This window comes from Artemia franciscana, chromosome 16 (genome assembly GCF_032884065.1).
Source record: "Artemia franciscana chromosome 16, ASM3288406v1, whole genome shotgun sequence".
Lineage (NCBI taxonomy): Eukaryota > Metazoa > Arthropoda > Branchiopoda > Anostraca > Artemiidae > Artemia > Artemia franciscana.
The window spans coordinates 25,397,346-25,418,714 of record NC_088878.1 but is presented as its reverse complement, the minus strand read 5'-3'; the positions used below and the strand labels follow the sequence as shown (position 1 = coordinate 25,418,714).

Sequence of the window (21,369 nt, the reverse complement as noted above, 5' to 3'; positions counted from 1 at the left end):
TTTTTACATGTATGCTTTTATATTGGGAGGGGTGGGGTATGTTTGATCCAAGATGGTGGACCATATTTCTCCTGTGTGGTTTTTGGCTGTAGTGATTCTAATGGTGTGGTTTCCTGTCTGACCTGACACCATTTTTGAGGATTTTCAGGCTATTTTTTTTTAAATCCTCTTCCCTAATTCAACCATACTGCAATACTGCAACCATGATAAAAAAAAAAAAAAACAAAAAAAACAAACAAGTAAACAGGGTAATTGGAGTAAGGTAGTATATGATGCCTTTCGTGGAATAAGAAAAAGCTGTTATGTCCAAATAAATTGAAGGTTTCTATAAGTTCAACACGAATATATATTGTGTCCAAAAATGTCCCATTTAAATAGAAAAAATTCGTAATGTTTTCTTTCTAAATCACGTTTGAGCTTTACGTATTATGTACAGATTTGGCACCAAGAATAGTATTGCATCAACCACACTTTGGGCTCTCTCTGACGCTGTTAACAACAGCAGACAATCTAATTTTTAAATACTTATCTGAATATTTTCTTTTTTCTCTATTACATTAATATCTAAAAAGAACTAAATATTCGGTTAGCATTGTTTAAAATTCTTTGTTTAACAAAACTGTAATTAATTGGCAAATATATGTTTTGAAATAAACCTGTCAAAGACGAATGATGACAGCTTATTAATAATACAACGGTTTCTGTATCAAGCAAGACGCTAATTAGTAAAAAACCCAGCAGACTATTCATACGCAAATGACAAAAGCGGTTTTTCCGCCTTCCAACTGTTTGCTAGCAGGTAGTTGTTTGGACGGTGGAAACAGGATTGTTAGTTAACAGAAATAAATTCTCCAAAATTTTCTTCAGCAAGTATTCGATTTATTAAAGATCTCTAAAGCGTTAGCTACGAGTTTTTAGTTCGACGGCGAAAATGCTTTTGTTGGGAAAATTGTTAGCTAACAGTTTTTTGCTTGGACGGTGGAAAACCCTAAAAGGAATACCGCGATGACGTAACTATTAGAGCATTTTTCTTTCTTTAGAAACTGTGACAAAAAATCAATTTTACTGACTGAGGGTTCTACGACTAGTATTAAAGTAACAAATAAATATAAACAGATTTTGATGCGTTTTATAAAGGTTTTGTACCGTCTTGAAAAAATATCCCCCCAAACAAAAATCCTGGACACGGGTCAGGGTCTGAACTTAAATGTTATTCCCAATAGTTTGAAGATAATATAAGAAAGCATAATATGGGTCTTGCAGTAAAACGTAACTTTTCTAGACTAACCCTTCTCGATTAAACCCAATTCATTGTTAACCCCACAAAAAGCCTAGACGACCCTATTGGTGGTCGACCCTATTGAAAAAAAAAATCATCCATTTTTTTCGGCAGTTGGGTTGCAATACTTTTCCAGATTTCTTTTTTGCATATTACCTACTTTGCCAAAAAATAATGGCATAACATAAAGTTGTTTGACTTCATCTTAAATATTAGACAGAAGAATTGAAGCAGTCTTTTTCAGAAACATATTCAAGGATGCATGTGAAGATTTAGTTGAGCAGTCGCATGGATTATTTCTGAAAACTAATGTCTAAATATAAATCATATGTTTAAAATCGTGAAATTTATTCTTTGAGCGTAACATGTTACTCTAAATATGACAGAATTAACAACAGAAACAAAAAATTAACATAACATAGTAAAGAAAATAGAATCAACCTTACAATATACATTTCTGCTATATCGTTTTTTATTCCTTTTTTAACATTTTTGACAGCTTCAAAATTTTGCTCGCATCAAAAAAGTAATTACATTGAACCCAAGAATGTTGAAAGTAGTTTTAACACAGGATCAGAAATGTGTCAATCCAAATGAGCAAGAATTTCAGACTTAATATGTCAGAAATTGTCTAAATTGTTCATATGTTGTCATGCATAATCCAGAGTCTCCTGTATTTGCTGCCCGAACTTTACGGTTATCTAGTAATCCAGCCTACGTTTTGGTAGAAGTATCTATGAGAACAGCTTAGAAGTTGTAACTGACCGTGAAATTATCATCATGGAACTGGTGTTTGATACTGGGATTAGCGTAGGAAATAGCCTTTTGATACTACATTTAGCTACTTCCTTTGAGAGTTTCCATAACAGAAAGTGCACCGCCAATTGTAAATTGAAGCTTTTTTTTCGAGATTTGACACTTCAAAGAATTGGGCACAGCGCAAAGACTTACGAACCTTTTTCACTTTCAGCTTGTTATATTTTCTCTTGTGCAGTGGCGCAAGAGCACAACTGTCATCCATAGGGTTTTCAATTCCCTGTGAATTCTGTAAATGTTTTGCCATTTTCTTGTGTGGTAGCACAAGAGCGGAACTTTCACTCACAGACGCGTCTGGTAAGGCAGTATTATTCATGTTTTCATCAATTATTTTATAGGCATCCTGAGGCCTATGTGTGAATCTTTCTTCTGAACTATCTAGTATCCCAAGACGTAAGCGAAGCTCTTTCCTTATTTTCTTCATTAGTGTTTCAAAGCAAAGGTGAACCCCGTCACCAGTTTTAGCAGAAGTTTCAATAAATAACATAGAGTGGTATCGAGCAAACTTGGCACCTTCTTCTGTGGTAACTTGGCGACCTTCCTTATCAATTTTAGTTGCAACAAGTATTTTTACAAGATGATCATGTGAGTACCGATGATCTAATTCAAACAGCAAGTCTTTGAGGTTCTCGAATGTGCTCCTCTCAGTGACATCATAGACAGCTATTGCCCCAAGCGCACCATAGAAACACTGATAGCAAGTATGCAGATTACTTACTTTATTATCTTTGTCCCATATACACAGGCGATAAGGATTGTTATCTATCTTTATTCGTGCATATACACGAGCATATATGTTTGTATGTTTATATTCCTGATTGAATTTGTCGTTCTTAAATCTTTCAATCAAACTTGACTTCCCTGCACCAACATCGCCTATTACTGCTATTTTATAGGTTGGAATAAAGTCTTCCTCTATTTTGTTTTGAGTAACTAATACTTCACTAGAAGCGTTCTTGTTGTGTGCAGTAACTGTTTTTTCGTAAATTATTTCAGGCATTGCTTCACTTTGAAGATAAGCTGATGAAAATTTTGCGTCACTAAGATTTTGCTCCTTAATGGTTTCTTCTGTAGAAGTCATTTTAGGCATAAATGATATTTAAAACTAACTGGCGTTGCCTGTGAAATCCCGTTTATATGCTGACAATGACGTCATGAGTGATTCGGCGCAATGATGTTGTTTTAAAAGTGACGTCATTCTATCTGCACTATTATGATATTTACATAATCTAAAATGGCCTCATAACTGAAAAAGATATGCTAACGTATTATTATTTCGGTAAAAAAAAAAAAAAAAAAAAAAAAAAAAAAAAAAAAAAAAAATGTGGCACCGTAATACACCTGAGCTGGCTCATTATTGAAAAGGAAATGCTAACGAGCACTATTATTATTTCTTCCAAAAAAAGCTTGGTGACACCATACTACACTAGAGAATACTGCCAGCAGTTCTATGAAGACTCTTTCTCAACGAAACTGTTGCAAAAAAAAGTAAAGTGAAACGTACGATAAAATAAAAATGAGCGGATAAAGTCTCCGGTGAAAAGGCTATAGACACACCCGTATCCGTTTTGCGTAAACAAATCTGTATATATAAATAATCAATAAAAGGAGAACATATATGGTGTGCATTCTTTTGGTAAGCGAATTCGTGATTGTTACGAAATGACGAATAAGGTCAAAGGCCTTTCAATGGTAATAATAAAAATAATTATTGTTATTAGCGTATAGTTATACTAGATCTTGAATTCTGACCTCACTCTGGCACGTGTTGTATGTGTAACATTATTGCCTTTCGCAATAATCCTTAGAAAACAGCTATTTAAAGCATTTAACTCTCAATTTTCGTAAAGAAATCGTTCATGAAGAGCCGCATTTGAAAATTTTCAAGTGGCTGACACCTTCTCTGTTGTGCTACATGTTCGATAAGCTCCACTTCCCTAATCTCTACTTTTCATCTTCATAGTTCATCTTCTACTTTCATAGGTAGATAGCACTCTGTTTAAATCAAAAACGTATTATCAGAGCCTTTCCTAGGACTAGTGGTGCCCACGGAAGATTAACTACAGCGCCCCCCTCTCAGCTCAAATATAAGGATAAGAAAAAGCCAAATCAAAGTGAAAAATTTGATCAAACTGGGCAATCCCCCAATGGTGGCGGCCAGGGCAGTTAACCTGGTTCCCCTTCCCCTCCTTGGAATGGTTCTGGGTCCTATGAGTTTCAATTGGCTTAACAGGAAGCGACAAAATGGGTGAGTTATGAAGCAGTTTTGCTTTCCTAATATTGTTTCATTTGTCACTCTTACTGGTTAGCTTGACTCACACCATCCAGACAACAGACTAAATAATGTGAGACATTTTTCTGTTACAGAAATAGGATTTCATTTGGTTTCACCATATAAATAACGATGAAAATCACACTGCCTTTCCATAATGCAAATAATCAAAGATAAAATAACGGAAATTATTTTAAGACAATGAATAGTTTTTTCGAAATGGATATCTAGGCTGTATATCAAAGAGCCGTCATCAGCTACAGATAAATATATTAAAATAAAGCAAAGAAAATAAACTTAAGATAAAAGTAATAATGCCTCTTTAAATGGCGATTTGGCGATATATCAAACATAAAATATAAATTGTATGGAAATGATAAATTATTTATTAATTAATCATTGTTATTCAAATTCTAAAAAAAAATTTGAAATTATTTGTGTAAAATTTGTCGTTGCTTTACCTTTTACTATTTGCGTTAAATCTATCTTCTTGACGTTTAGCTACCAAAATACAAGGCAACAGAGATTCTTAGGTTTGTATTTACTAAACTCACAAAAGAAGAAAAATAAAGAAAAAATTTAGACAAAAGACTAGAGAAAATATAACATCAACCATTATAATCGAGCAAAACAAAGAAAATCCACATGAGATTCAAAGCGATAAACCACAAATAATCAATCAATATTAAGGCACTCCTTTTCATCAACACTTGGCTGACTTCTTTTAAAGTTGATGTGGAAGATTGGACTCGATCGTAAAGAACATGGAAAACAAATTAAAGATAAAATTTCTTTAAAAGACAATTTCTTTAGCTTATTTAATGTTCACATGAATAGCAAAAGGGAGAATGCGAGAATGCAATTGCTCCGATAAAGTTTTGAGTCTACAAAATGTTAACCAAATAGAAAAAAAAAACCTGCAAAAAGAAGGTGAAACATCCACGCCCTCATAAAAAAAGCACGCTCAAATCCAAACTTAGATTACATTCTTATTAGCATAAATACCAACTTGGTCTTCCAACTAAATCAGTTTAATTGGTTGTAATGAAGAAGCAGAGTGGATCATTTATTTCTACGATACCCTGAATCACAGATTTAAATGTGTCACATGTTCGAAGGCAGGGACGAGCCATGAGTAGTTTCTGGGATCGGTAACAATATAGATGGCATTAGGCTATGCTACAGGGAAATAAAGACAAAAGAACTCAAGGGAATAGACAAATACAACCTTTCATAGATTCTTGACTTGGCCGTCGTTTTCAGATGGAATTATAAATCATAGGATGGAAATATAAATCATAAATCACATCAAGCTTGGAAATACTTGGAAAAATCCAAACATTATTAGATTTTAATTAACTTGAATGGTAGTATAAGGAACTTGGAAATCACAGATAGCCTAATACTTTTTTCCAAGTTTAACCAGAACCAATTATTGATTCTCGCAAAGACTACCCTAAATTCCAGAGCTATTCGATAATTTATAGAAAGGTCAAGCGATAACATAGGAAGGAATAGAAGACCTTTTCATTTTAAAGAACAATTTTTTTACTTTTCACTTTTGAAAGGCATGTGGGATTTATAGGCGACATGTTAAGGTCATTCTGCAAAAAGACCCCATCAACGCCATCTCTTTGCATTTCTTAGTTTAATAATAAGAATAATTAGTTTATTTGATGTAATTGGTAAGAATTAGAGCAGTATTAAGTGTCTGATTTCAGTTCCTGACAGGAAAACGATTATAAAGCTTGAAAAAAGCCCAGGGACACAAAACCATAAGTGACGCTGATGTTTTCTCCGACACTAGCGCCAGTTTCCACTCCTATAAGTTATCCATAGACTATGGGCTACTCTAAATTTCATCGGCATTCGATAATCTTAAGAAAGTTCTGCTAGGCAAGTGGTAGGAGCTTGCCGTCTTCACACACGTTAAAATAACTAGACGTTCGTGAATTATACTTTGTTAAGCAATATTTATTGCTTAACGTTAGCAATATTTCTTTAGCAGTATGATATACAAAACATCCCACGATCTCGTTATCCCATTCAAAACCCCTAAGTGCTTGTAAATATTCAGGCAGTTATAGATGGCAGCATCGTATTCTACAATACTGATTTATTCTAAACAATCACTATTCTTCCAACCTTAGAAACTTCTCACGGCACATGTGCGGTTACATTTTTAAATAGAGGGAGAGGACCAGAAACAGGAACAAAAACAACAGTAATATAACATCTAGTTATGTTGTTAGACTTAAAATTTTCATCCAAGTTTGTAGGCATATTGTTTTAGGTAAAACAGGAAAAGGTCCAGAAATGAAAAAAAGGCAAAATTGACAGTGTCTAGGATCTTACTGCAAAATGCTAAGCGGTTATCCGTTACATAATCGTTAAAATATTGAACGGTTATCATTTAGTCTGTCAAATATAAACATGGCAAAAAACACAACATAAGATTGTCGACACAACAACTTCGTAAACATAACTTCAATTAAAGCAGAGTTGCCAGCCTTCAATTTCCGGCGTACATTTCTCTTTCTTTCTGTCAAATGATTCTTATCTTCTTAATAACAACCCATTATTTTTGTTTGTTAGAGTTAACTCTTACATTTCGTAAATTTTAATTTCTTTGATTATCAATTATATTGATTTACCAGCCTAAAGAGTATTTCTGAAATTGAATATCACAAAACATTGTCCTCTGTTCAGAAAGAAAAATAAATCTTCCTCTTGTTCCCAGAATTAAACCTGGCAGTTCAAAACTTAAAGCAACAATGAAGAAAAACCGAAGTTAGTAAGCAGCAATACAATACAATAAAAGGTGCGTTCACAACTGACAAGAATATGTCCTTTACTTCACACACGGTTTTTCAGAAGTGCAAGGCAATTAGTAAGATAAGAATTTTTTTTTAGTTTTTTTTGCCGTCCCTGTTTTAAAACATATGCTAGCTGTTTAATTTTAATTAATGTCGATAATTACAAAAATTCAACCAAAATCCTAGTTCTTTGACTAAAATCATTACGAACAAAACTACAAGAACTAGAGATTCTTCAGGGGAAACGATTCACCTCTAAGTACCTCCACCAAGCCATCCTCAGCATTCAAAACAAAACACACAAAAAGATAACAAAAAACTAAGCTTTTGAAGTGAACATCAACAAATCAGAAGACACACTGAAACAAACAAATAAAAACCAAGGCAGAAAAAACTTAAGGCTATTCAAGAATTAGATTGTTTCATTTTTTTTTCAGTTTCTTTTACTATTTTTATGTTCACCAAAGTTTTTTTTTTTTTTTTTTTTTTTTTTTTTTTTTTTTTTTTTTTTTTTTTTTTTTTTTTTAGCACTGGGAACGGCTTGGCGAAGGTCCTTGCCGAAATCTCTGCTTTTGTTTTTTTCACTCCGCTTTTTTCTACTCGCTGAAACTTCCCCTTGCTATCTTGGTTATTTTTAATCATATGTATTTCTTTTTTACATTTTCTTGGTTTTTGTCAAACGTAAAAGTGAGCTTGGCAGAATTTGGAAGTCACTTTTAGAGTAAAACTCACAATTCTAGTAAACTTTTGTTTTTTACAGAATATTTTTTTTTTACTTTTCACTTTTGAAAGACGTGTGCGATTTATAGACAAAAGCTTAAATCTATTCTGCAGAATCCAAAGTGGCTTCAACTTCAGGGCTGTCTGGGGTCACTTCCTTCTCACCTAACTCAGACAACGTTTTGTTGATTCTTGCCAAAATACGGTCAAAATTAAACTCGTTGGTTTTCCATGAAGGGACAGCTTCTGGTTGCTCCTCGGCCACTGTGGGCGGAGATTCAAGCTCGGTAGGCATAGGGAGCTGCGAAAGGCAGCCAGCTAATCCTTTCTGCAAAACAGACCGAATATGTTAGTGCAAAGAAATTCAGCTTTTCTTTTGAACAGAGATCACAGAATATCAGATTCTATATCAGCTAACCCTTTCAGCAATACAGACGGAATAAATTAGAGTGAAGAGCTTTAATTTTTCTGTCAAGTATGATCAGCGGACGATTCACGTCCGATTTTGTTGTGCCAATTATAATTTTGTTCTCAATATATTTCTACCCGTCTTATATTTCTTTTTAAATAAATCTTGCCTACTTTACTATTTTATGACTTATAATATGAGTCATACTATATTCTATGACTATTACATTTTATACAATTTAGGTCATTTCTATAATGCATGTATGTATCCTGAGTTCAGGAATATCCAAGTAATTCAAATACCTGCACTTTTTGATTAGTAGTATTTGGAACGTTTTGCAGCTGAAGCCACGAAATTCTAAACAAAAATCGAAAAAATATAAAGTGAAGAAAAATTAAACATTTGACAACGCTGACAATTATAATCCGGACAATCTTAAGCGGAAAGGGTTTAAAGCATAAGTTAATCCCAAAAGTTTAATGTTCAAGGTCTGATAATTCCAATTACTTTCTACGCCTTTATATCCAGCTTTTAAGGATTTTATTTTACAATATAAGTTTCTTATTGAGGAGGCCCCTTAGATATTACTTAAGGAGATAAAATTGAAAGACAAAACTTAAGATAAAATTTAAGGAAAAAGAAACTTTTATTTTATTTTAAGAAATTTCCCGCAAAAGTTTCTTATTGAGGAGGCCCCTTGGATATTACTTAAGGAGATAAAAGTTTCTCCCATCTCCTTAACTTCAAGAGGGGTTATGCGAGCATATCCTTTCAGAATCGAAACAATAGTATTCTTTTTTAAGTTTTAAAGCAAAATAACTCCCCGCCCTTCCTTAGGGCCATAAAGAGAACATTATTCATATATTGATATTAAAAGATCGTTATCTTCCTATTTCTGTGGCACTAGCAAAAAACTCAAGCCCCTGAACTATTGTTGGAAAAACTAAATTTAACAGAAAAACTGTATACAAATTTTATAACAAAAATCTTGTCATTTAAAAAGAAAATAAATTTTTCACATCAAACAGAGCAAAACTTCTTCTGAGAGCGGAAAATAGGTTTATTCTTACGCATATTATTCTTATGCATATTTTTAAATAATTTTGTTCCAAATGATAACACGGCCCAAATACTTCCACATCAATGAAAAATAGTTCAAAATAATTCTTCTCCCTTTCAGAATGTTTCTTGTTGAATCCAAATAAACTTAAAACTTCAATTGAAATCCAAATTTTGACGAATTAAAATTATACTGCTCAGAATTTGCCTAGATCTAGTGGGTTATTAATGTCTAGCGAGGAGTATTTTCGATTCCAAATAATTTATGTTTTTAGCACCAAAGTTTCTTCTCTTGTTACCCTTACTCTTTTCTATAAATCAAAGGCATCAACTAAAGGGCAGGACGTCCCTCCTCCCTCCTTAGATCTTGAAAACACCCTTTTTTAGTATGTTCATTGGAAATGCATTTTTTGGTATTTTCCAAAATACATGATAAGTTGAAAAAAAACCTGTATTTGAAATAAAATCCCCCCCAAAGTTTCTTGAATCGAAACCTTTATAATAGGCTTTAATTTTAGACAGTAAGGCTAAGCGCTAAAACAAGTTGATTTATTCTTCATTATCAGTTTTATCATTATCGCTTCTGATCGTTGAAGTTCTGGTTTTATGGCTCAATTTTGTACATCTTGAACCTGCAAGACTTTTATAATTTAATTTTTTTTTTTTTTTAAATCTATAAATTAAGTTAATACCAATTGCTAAAATGTGCTGGTGTAAGATGGCCCATTACAAGCATAGCTTCTTGGGCCTATTAATTGATTTACTTTTGTAATAGTTTTCTTTAGTATTAATAAATTGATTGATTGATTGATTGAAGAAGAAGTGAACTCGAATTCAATTACTTAAACTACAAAATGCTTTCGTGCGACCAAATAAACATAAAACTTAAAAGGAAAGATGAAATCTTAATTTGTGCGCTGTGGGATAGGAAAATCTAAACAGAATATAAAAATGCTTTTTCTACAAATCTACACGGTGATGCATATAATTTGGCACATAAATATACGTATATTTGGCACTAAATTTAAATTTATAATCGGAAGTCTAAAGCTTAGCTCCAAAGAAGATGAAGACCAAAACAAGATGTAATGGTGATGTCAAAATGATCTTAAATATGTGTTAAATTTTAATTATTCCTTGCATGTTTCGTATTAAATAAAATCGTTTTTGTTATCTTTTATTATCCTTAGATTAGGTTTGGAGCTCAGTTTGTAGAGTGGGTAATATTGTAATTATATGATGGTTCAGGACTGATAACTGTGCTGGGAAGTGAATATTCTTTTTTTTGTGGCAATTGCTAAAAGCAACTATTGCATAAATGCTGCATTTGTGTCTTTGTCAAATTTTTTTTCTTGTCTTTTTCTACGTGCCGGGTTTTACACTACGTGCGGGCACTTACACTGATAACTATTGTTGAATAAAAAGTTTTCGGTAATTTACTTTACTTTTTGTTCTTCTCTCATTCTCTTTTTATTTTGATAATGGTTGATTTGAGTGAGGATAGGCTGAGGGAACTTGAGAGAATGATTGGTGATTTTTCCTGAGTTTTGGGCGGTAGTTCTTAATGAACATGATAGGTGAAAATACAATAGATAATGTGAATTCAGAGTTTACTACTCCCCACGGACAAGGAGAATTCAGCTTGAATGTGGCAACTTCCTAGAACGCGCTGTGTGAAGTATTTCACTGTTTTAGTTGCCAAGTTTCCGAGACTAGACCTTCTTTTTCATTAAAAGCTTTAAGAATGCTTTATTTTTCGCTGGTTCATTTATATTTGCTGTTGGTTCATTCACACAGCTAATCTTAATAAGTCTTTGATTCTTCTTAGGGTTCTCCAGATCAAAGCAACAAGATTCTTAAGCAGGGTCACCACCCTGCTTATTTTGAATCATCACCTGATTATAATTCAGGTAGTGCTACTCTTACGAGGATCTCAACCCTAGTAACCATAAGGTCTTTGCATTGTTCAAAATAGAGGACGACAAGTTTGGAATAAACCGTCGCCTGATTTGACAGAAACAAAGGAGATAAATGATGTTCGTCGAAAGTCAAGAACGTATTGCATGAATTGAAAAGGTCTTAGAATTACAGAATAGCTAGCATGATGTGGAGGTGACCTTTTGTTTCGTTCTGTGAATGAATGAAACTTGGGTTAGCGTGGTTTTTCGTAGTTTCCATGTGATTTGAGTTTTTATAGTAATTACAGTGTAAGATTTGTTGATTTAGAGTTTTCATAGTGTGAAAACTATGAAACATACAACATGAAAACATACAATACATTATATGTATTATATACATACATATAAATGTATGATCTACCATAACGATTATTGTCTGAACGAAGGCTAAGATTGAAAGCTTGTATAAAAGTAGTAAAGTTTCCAAGTATTTTAGTTGATGATTTATATATGGATAATGATTTATAGTTGATGATTTTATAGTTGATGTCTTTTCTTGTTCTGTCTTTTCTTACTTTAGTACTTGGATTGGGTAACGTCTTGCGTAGTTGTTGTTTGCGAGGGTGTAATAAGTACGAATATTTTTTTTGGGGGGGGGTATTTTTTTTGTATTTGTATTTTTTTTGTATTTGGTATTTGTATTTTTTTTTGTTTGTTCTTTCTGTTTTGGGGTATCCAGCATGCAGACACAGGATATTGTTTTATATTCACATACTAAATTCGATAAAATCAACAAACAAATTCAACAGCTTTATGGTCGCGATCAATGGCTTGCATCCTATACTACATTCAGGGCGTTTTGCGTTTTTTTCTCAATATAAAGGATTTTATTTTCTAAAATTTTGCCATTACTTTATGTATGCTATCATGTTCAATGTTTCTACAACTGATCAAAAGAGAAGTTACCCGAACAGGGTTTCTTTTCTTTGTAAATATAACCGTAAGTGATGACGTTGATGAAAAACAACCCAGCATATATCGCAGGAACTATTGGACTGTAAAGTCCAAGCTTCAGCGCAAAAAAAGTGAAATTGTTACTAGGTGTTTTTCCGTAATGTAGTTATTTTTAGTATTTATTTATCTTTTAGCCTTTGAAACACATTCAATGCCAAAAGGGTGAATGCATAATTTATAAAACATTTTCTTAAACGCTAGTTCAGAAATTCTATAATTTTACTGAGGGATATAGAACTGTGAGGCAGAAAAATGATGAAAAACAAGAAAAACAGAGATAAAAAAAAATCCAAAAGAAAAACAAAACCAAGCAAAAATTAGTAAAAGACCGAAACATAGGCAAAAGACAAAATAAATACTAAATGGAGTTAATTTACGTTTTAGTAAAACTTAGTCCAAATAAATAAATGTTAGTTTTTGTTAATCATGCGTATCTACCGAGACTTGACATTGTGTCAGCTAAACTAAAATATATTATAGCTTAAAAAGATATATACAAGTATCCCTAAAAGGTACCCCCCCCCTTCCTCATCTATCCAATTTTGACCACTCAGTAACCGACAATTTAAGCAAGGAAGGCTAGTATCATTTTTTTCAATTATTGATAAGAGCCTTATGTGGGAAGTCCCTTTTCTTTCAGAACACTAGTAGCGAGAAGTAGCAAATTTTTCCGGGAAACGCATTAAATGTTCTTAAAATCAGGACTAGCATATAATAATACCATATTTTGGAATCAAAAATAGCTTAAATATAATGACTTGTATTAAATTATTACTAACAAACATTATATTTAACTCACAAGTAACTAGTTAGAAGATTTTTTTATATGAAAATTTAATAAGATTTAAGAGCGAATTTAAAAATAGAAGAAAGTTAATTCTCACAAAAAATAAAAGCTCGACAGCAGCAATAATAACAACGTTGTAAGATTCAAATCAAATTTTACAAAAACAATATTGCCGACAACCAAATCGGCAATTTTCTTCATACAAGTTTTTTCTGTGACTCCCAGTTTTTTGGGAAATTAAATCCTGAGTCATAGTAGCCTTTCCGCTAAAATCAAACAAATCATTCTCCTTAAAAAAATAAATAAAAATACTATTGATCTTCCTGTAACTTGAAAGAAGACCCAATTTTAAATCGAATTTAATTTTTATGTTCATAGGAAAGGTCCCTAAAATTAAAGATAAAAAAAAAATTAAATGCTGATTATTGTTTTTTTTAAGCTAATTCAACGGAACTTTACATAAGATGCATCAAAGCGCACTCAAAAAGCTTTTGAAGTTTTTTTTTATATCTCTGTTTTATGAATTTAATCGGTCCAGCCAAACTGCTGACAACGTTAATTACTAATAATAATACGAAACATATAAACATTATGGATTAGAAATGTTAAAAAAAGTTGAGAAAACAAAGGAGCAAGGTTGGATATTAGGTAAAATTGGAGCAAACAGTATTACTGGCTTTCATATAAAGTGAATATACCACTCGGTGCCTTTTTTATGCTCTTTACAAATATAATAATCGCTTCTACCGGAAAATCAGATTTAAGCACTTTTTGACCTCTTAAAAATGACTTATATATGGGGTCATTACAAATCTGCAATAGTTTAGAAACAAATTTGGGCTATATATTTGCACATCAGGGGGGTGGGGGTAAAGCATAGCATATATTAAATACGTAAACTAACTATTGCTGTATTTTTTTTTTTTATGTGTTTGTGCACATCGAATTTTAATGAGAAGAGAAATCACCAGTGCAACAGCAAAGACAAAAAAAAAAAAAACAGCAATGGTTAGTTTACGTATTTAATATATGCTATGCTGTACCCCCACCCCCCTGATGTGCAAATATATTGCCCAAATTTGTTTCTAAACTATTACAGATTTGTAATGACCAAATCTGTAATAAAAGTATAGAAATATAGGTCATTTTTAAGAGGTCAAAAAGTGCTTAAATCTGAATTTCTGGTAGAAGCGATTATTATATTTGTAAAGAGCATAAAAAAAGGCATCGAGTGGTATATTCACTTTATATGAAAGCCAGTAATACTGTTTGCTCCAATTTTACCGGATATTATTATTGTAAAAATTAATTAAATATAATTAATTTATAGCAACTGTGTTAATAAAATTAACTTCACTGATCTAAATTTATTTCGGTAGACAGATAAAGGAAAGAAAATGATGAAAATGAAGAAAATGATGCCTGTAAAATATAAGATCATTCAAAAGTAGAATTTTAAGTTGGAGGTAAAACTGGAACTACGAAAGAATTTATAGTTAATCAATAAAATCAAGATTTTTATGTGACATAATAAACCTAACAAAAAAATCAACTTTTTTTACAACAAATGAAGAAAGAAAGAAAAGAACAGATGACCTAAAAATAATTTATATTATATATGTTATTTTAATTTCTTTTATAATTATTGTGATTATGAAATAATTATACAACTTTTAGGGTGGTTACTTTAATAGTTTGTACGCTTTAGAAATTTTCAATCTTGTGATTGAAAACATACGCTTCAAGTTGACACCCAATTTTACTAGGCACTGCAAATAGCCCCTCTAAACCACACATATAAAGTAAAACATTAGAATTGTTGGACGGTCTATGAGAAAGATGCGTGATAAACGTCACTCTTCAAAAACATACACTACATGCACGGTATAATAGTCAAATTATTTAATGTGCCTAATTTGAAGTGAAATAGGACGGAACAGAATCAACACAAAATAAAACGGAACAATTAAACACAAAATAAGAAAAAAAGAATTTTTTTTATCGAATCTTATATCCCATATTTGAACTCCATTTAGCTGTCTGAAATCAAAACACACTATGTGATTTTTTTTCAATAATTTGACTTGATAGACCCCAAAATTGCTGACGGTTGCATCGATTGATGACGACCGGTGGATCGGTCAGTGTTCCTTTTCAATAAGAATGGATTACGAACTCGAAGTCTACCACGATTTTCCACATATTCTAGAAAATTAATGCTATAACAGCTCAAAACCCTGTTTTTTTTGTATATAATACTGTTCAGTTTGGACACATCAAATATAATATAACAGTACCAAAATGGTGAACAAACAATCTAATTTATAAATAAAAGTTTCATCTGGGGTAAATTAGCCTTGGCCATATTTACTGAGAGATTTATTTTCGGACAAAACCATTCTTTCCACACACAAAAAATAACACCAAAAACAATTCACACATTGGCCTATCTAAGTCACCACCAAAAGCATTATCTCACCAATAGCCATAACCATATAGTTACTCAAAGCCAAGGCAGAAAAAAAGAAGAGAAAAGAAATGCCTACATCCTCAAACTCGTCTCCTTCTTCATGGGCTTTCACCTCGTATGCCTCAAAACTTACTTCGTGCGTCTCAGGTACTGCATTTTCTACTTCGGTAAATACACTGGGTAAAGTTTCGGGGATAACTTCGAGAATATTTTCTTGAACTACTTCAGGTTGAGCATTATCGATTTGTAATATGAGAGTATTTTCTAGGGGCAATGTTACAGCCGGGGTATCTTGAGTCAACTGAGGTAGTTTTTCAAACTGAGGCAGTGATTCAAGTGTGCGAGGTTGCTCCAAGACCACATAGTTCGTTATGTCAGTTATTGCGCTTGGTCGATCTAAGCTAGGATGATGGATATCAGGTAGAGGTCGTGGGGTTTGAGAAAGGGTATAAAGTGGCGTAAGACGAAGCCAATGGCGATTGCATACTACTTCTTCCTATAGTAAGCAAAGAGGAAAGTGAAGGAAAAAAAGAAGAGAAACGTGCAAAGTCTTCAGTTTCTTGAGTAGGGGTGTGGCGAACCTTGCCCACCAGCATAATCTGCCAGGCAGTAAAATAATTTTAATTTTGGATATATTAGTTCGCCTGCAGTTATGTATACAATTTGAATATAACACTCGTTTTTTCTATCGTTAATAGGTTAATTTTTCTATTGTAAACTACTGAAAAAAAAAAAAAAAATCAGACAATTATAGTTCACTAAAAAAAAAAAAAAAAAAAAAAAACGAAATTTTCATCCGACTCGTAAAAACCTGACAAAAATGCATATAAACAAATTTTAAGTTTTTTTTGTAACCCCCTTCGGGAAAAATACCCCCTCTCTCCCAACAAAAATCCTGGATACGCCCTTGCATATGTCTTATATCCATTGTATTAAAGCCCACCATGATTAATAGCCTCCATTAATTAGCTGTTGGACGCCTTTATTTTATTTTAAGCCTCCTATACCAACAAACAAGTACAAAAACGGTAGATTTCCTCCGCCTGGAGGAACAGGTCCAAATAACCCCACCCCCCTAAAATAAACTGTTAAATCTTTGGCCTAATAAACTCATTTTGACCAATCAACCGATCGTTTTTGAAGGTCTGGAACTCGCGAACAGGTCTGGAAACAGATGATTTTGCCAGTATATTGTAAGTAAACGCATTCTGGAATATATTTCTTTCATATTTTAACAGCAATTAGTTGAGTCAGGTGTCATTAAAACCTTCGAAAATTTTCACTATTTGATTCTCGAAAACTCAATTGGCTCTAATTATTTTTTTAATATCAAATCAAGTTTGTCAAGCGATTGATCAAAAAAAAAAAAAAAAAAAAAAAAAAAAAAAAAAAAAAAAAAAAAAAAATACTTCACAAAAAATTTGGCCTGAGCGGAAGCGCAGGGGAACCACTGCTTACTTTCCACATTTTCATACGAATTTGTTGGGAATACAAGAGCAATAAACTTTATGATAAATACTTTAAAGTACTTTAAGTTAAGTTCTTTAAAGAGTTAAAGAGTTCTTTAAAGAGTTAAGTTCTTTAAGTTCAGCAAATCCAAAGTTTTCAGCATAATAAACAATCACAATTTGTATTCCGTTACATTTTTTCCAGTATTTACGATAATTTTTTTTTTTTACACTGAAGCCGGGCTTCAACATCCATGTAATTAATTTCCATTAATTAATAATAATTATTATTAATGTGAAAGCATAAAACTTAGTGTCTGTCAATTATTAAACGAGAATGCTCTCTGTTTTCAATATGTAATTTAGACATGTTGTATTTATATCTTGACTATTCACATACCCAAACATAGGGATAGGAAGAGACCCCCTCCTTTTACCAGGTGTATCCAAGTTTCCCTGGTCTAATTCCCCTGATCCTCCCCTAGCCTGAGCAAACTTGCGTTTACATGCTAAACATAAAAAAAAGGTATTACCAAAATGAGTGTGTCATCCACGTGTAAGAGAATTTAAAATGGTTATCTCCTCGTGATACTAAAAAGCTTCTCCACACTGTTCTAGAAATATATTTAAATACTTGAATGTACGTTTACCAAAAAAATCACAATAAAACCTGTCCTTATATATATATATATATATATATATATATATATATATATATATATATATATATATATATATATATATATATATATATATATATATATATATATATATATATATATATATATAATATTATATATATATATATATATATATATATATTATATATATAATATATAATATTATATATATAATATATATTATATATATATTATATATATAATATATAAGAATCCCAAACAATGTGTCTGTATTAGGGACAAAGCCATATTTCTACTTCAATAGGGATAAAATCTATTTCAAATGAGAGGGGAGGGAGTTAGTTGTAAAAATATTATTTTTAAAGCAACTATTTAGCAGACAAAGCTTATGTATTTGTATGTTTAGGATGTCAAGGAGAGGGTGGCCCAAACCCTCCAAGCCTCCTTTTGGCAGAGAAATTATTATTAAAATTTTGAATGAATATTGAACCTTTACAATGATTGTTGGAAACCAAAACAAGAAGAATATTACAATCTTAGTATTTGTACAACATTCATTTTTTTTTACACAAAACAAACTTTTAGTGCTTAGAGTTTCTTTTTTATTATTATTTCTTGTGTTTTGTCATTCATTTCTATTTTATAGTTATATGAGATTGGAACTTTTTCAAAGACCCTGACTAAAATAAAATTTCAGATATCATTTCAGCTATTTGACCAATAGCCGTTCTCAACAAAACAGAAGAAAGACAAAAGGGAAAAGAAAATGAAACTAATAGAAGACCTGGCTCACGATAAAAACCTCCTTAGTAAAAAAAAAATATAAACCAGAATTGAAAAAGACCCAGCTTCATCAATTAACAAAAGTAAATTAAAGTTAAATGGCTCAGTTTCGTGAAGTGATGAAACCAAGTTTCTTTTTATTTTGTGCCTTAGTTTATATTTTATCACGGGTTGATTTTTTATTCGTTTATCTGTTTTAGCATTTCTTATATTTCACTGAAGTTTGTTTAAGTTTTTTGTTAAGTTATTAGCTTAAGTATTATTCGCTCAAGTTTTGATTAGTTTGTCTGTTTTAATATTTCTTCTATTTTGGTGAGGACAGCTATAAGTCATAAAGCCAAAATATTTGCTTAAGTTTTGTGTTAAGTATTTAATTTATTTTTCTTACTTAAATTTTTATTAGTTTGTTCTAACCTTTCTTCTATTTCACTGAGGATGATTCAGTTTATATAGCCTACCCGAAATGTCCGCTTAAGTTTGTTCAAGTTTTTAGTTTAAGTTTTATTCACTTAAGTTTTATTAGTTTGTTTGTTTTAGCCTTTCTCCTATTTCACTGAGAACTTCTATCAGTTATATAGCCGAAATAATCGCTCCAGTTTGTTCAGCTTTCAGTTTAAGTTTTATTCGCTTATGTTTTTATTAGTTTGTTTGTTTTAATCTGTCTCCTATTTCACTGAGGACAGCTGCAAGTCATATAGCCAAAATATTTGCCTAAGCGTCTTGTTAAGTATTTAGTTTATTTTATTAACTGAAGTTTTTATTAGTTTCTTTGTTTTAACCTTTTCTCTATTTCGCTGAGGATGGCTGCAAGGCATATAGCCGAAATATTCGCTTATGCTTGTTCAAGTTTTTAGTTTAAGTTGTATTCGCCCAAATTTTTATTAATTTGTTTGTTTTAACCTTTCTTCTATTTCCCAGAGGATAGTAATAATTCATATAGCCGAAATTCTTGTCGAATTATTTCGTTAAGTATTTAGGTTTTTATTAGTTTCTTGTTTCAACCTTTCTTCTATTTCGTTGAGGATGGCTGCAAGGCATATAGCCGAAATATTCGCTTAAGTTTGATGAAGTTTATCGTTAAGTTTTGTTCGCGTAAGTTTTTATTAGTTTCTTTATTTTAACATTTCTCCTATTTCGTTGAGCTATAAGTCATATAGCCGAAAAATTTGCTCAAGTTTTTCATTTAATATTTAGCTTGTTTTATTCACTTAAATTTTTATTAGCTTGTTTGTCTATTTCTCTGAGGACGGCTATAGGTCGTATAGCCGAAACATTGTTTAAGTTTTTCGTCAAATTTTTAGTTTAAATTTCATTCGCTTAAGTTTTGTCAATCTGTTTGTTTTAGCCGTTCTTCGATTTTTCTGAGGACGGCTATCAGTCACATAGTCGAAATGTTCGCATTAGTTTATTTGGACTACTGTCTTTCTGTTTCTTATTTGAATAACTTTAGATAATAAATTTAATACAACTCAAGAAACTGAAGACAGAAAACACAAATTAAAGCATTAAAACACAACAAAATAAAAATGAAGAAAGAAGCTATTGATAACTATAAAGGGAAGCTATTAATAACTCCTTAAAAGGGTGTATTAAAAATACCGTGATCAAACCTGATTCCTTATCAACGATATGCAATTTTTCCTGCATAGGTAAATTTACGGTAAGCTTGCAAGAAAAAAGAATATTTTAAAACTCATAGTCAATCAACTACAAAGATTTAGGGACAGAATTTAAGAAACGAAATATAAGCTAAAGTTCAGAATTAGAAGAAACTACAATATAAAAATAAAAATCAATTGAGAAGAAATGTAACCTGATACTTCTTATCTAGGTGCAGTTGTATCAAATTTAAGGACAAACATGCAAAAAGCTTTTTTGGTAATAAAATTAACATTAGTAACATTTGACCTAACAGCAAAACAATTAGTAATAATAATATTCTATGTAATAAAAAAAAGAGTACTTTAGTAGATGGATCCTGACAGTTAATTTAAAGTCATTTCAAGGGCCTAAAGCTTTTTTTTTAATAAAACTATTTCAAAAAAAGACCACAATATATTTTAATCGAAACACTTTTTATGTCTAGCAACGATTTTCACATGTCTTTCGGTTAACTATTGACTTCATGATAAAAGAAATTCAGCCGTCTAGTAGCCATTTCGGCCTTTGTAGCCATCTAGTTGAATTTTTAATCGACCTAGAACTGTTAGAATACGACCTTATCGCGTCTTTTGTTATTTTCAATCACTGCTTGACTCCATTGTACCATTAGCTGTTGATAATATTCAACTATGGTGGTTATACCAAGTTGGATTGAATAACTCATCATTCTCACACCATCGAGTAAAAACATGCTCTAAAAGACGCCTAGTCCAGTTGCAGTCTTTTTTTATTCATGGGCAAAAAAAAGTAAATAACTGGACCACTTTTAAAAAGGACGGTAAGGTAAGGTAAATGATGCGACATTGGACAATAAAGTCCAAACCGGCAGTACTGATCACCGTTTCATATCCCTTTAACCCTTTCATAGCCGGTACTTTAACATATCCTTCTTGTTTACCTTCCCCAGATTTCTCTAGGTTCCCGTTTAGAGCTGGTTCGACTCTGGCTGAGCTTGCAGTGTCACGCCACTGACTTCGTTCCAAACCAAATAACCAGTGAAACCAGGACTCGAACCCTTGTCTCGCAGGCATAGTATTTTAAGTCTAGCGTCCTAACCACTCAGCAAAGACGTTTCACATGGTTTTCAGCTTTTAACATAATTATTATATTGCATCATTTTTCATCCCCTCTTAGTCCATCACACAGACGCAATATCCTACGAGAGAAGAATAAAGATTTTGGCGTTGCTTTTTCGCTCTAATAGCAAGTTCATTTCTACTATTTCTGGAAATTTTTATAGCGTATGAATCTTCATTAATAAACACTTCCAATTTCTCAAATACTCCATAAATCTC

General features: G+C 31.9%; 2 protein-coding genes across 2 annotated transcripts in view; both read right to left on the bottom strand.

Moving 5' to 3' along the window:
• Positions 1-1,610: 1,610 nt before the first annotated feature.
• Positions 1,611-4,694, bottom strand: LOC136037269 (ras-related protein Rab-18-like). Its single transcript, XM_065719904.1, has one exon. It carries the CDS (start codon positions 3,183-3,185, stop codon positions 2,121-2,123), a length of 1,065 nt encoding a protein of 354 aa, XP_065575976.1. The 5' UTR covers positions 3,186-4,694; the 3' UTR covers positions 1,611-2,120.
• Positions 4,695-4,889: 195 nt separating this feature from the next.
• Positions 4,890-21,369, bottom strand: part of LOC136037268 (glycogenin-1-like) — a 39,007-nt gene continuing 22,527 nt past the window's right edge. Inside the window, exons 6-7 of the mRNA XM_065719903.1 lie at positions 15,617-16,036; positions 4,890-8,231 (exon numbers count right to left, since the gene is read on the bottom strand). Of these exons, the coding sequence (XP_065575975.1) occupies positions 8,007-8,231; positions 15,617-16,036 (645 nt within the window). The 3' untranslated portion in view covers positions 4,890-8,006. The remainder of the gene's footprint in view (positions 8,232-15,616; positions 16,037-21,369) is intronic.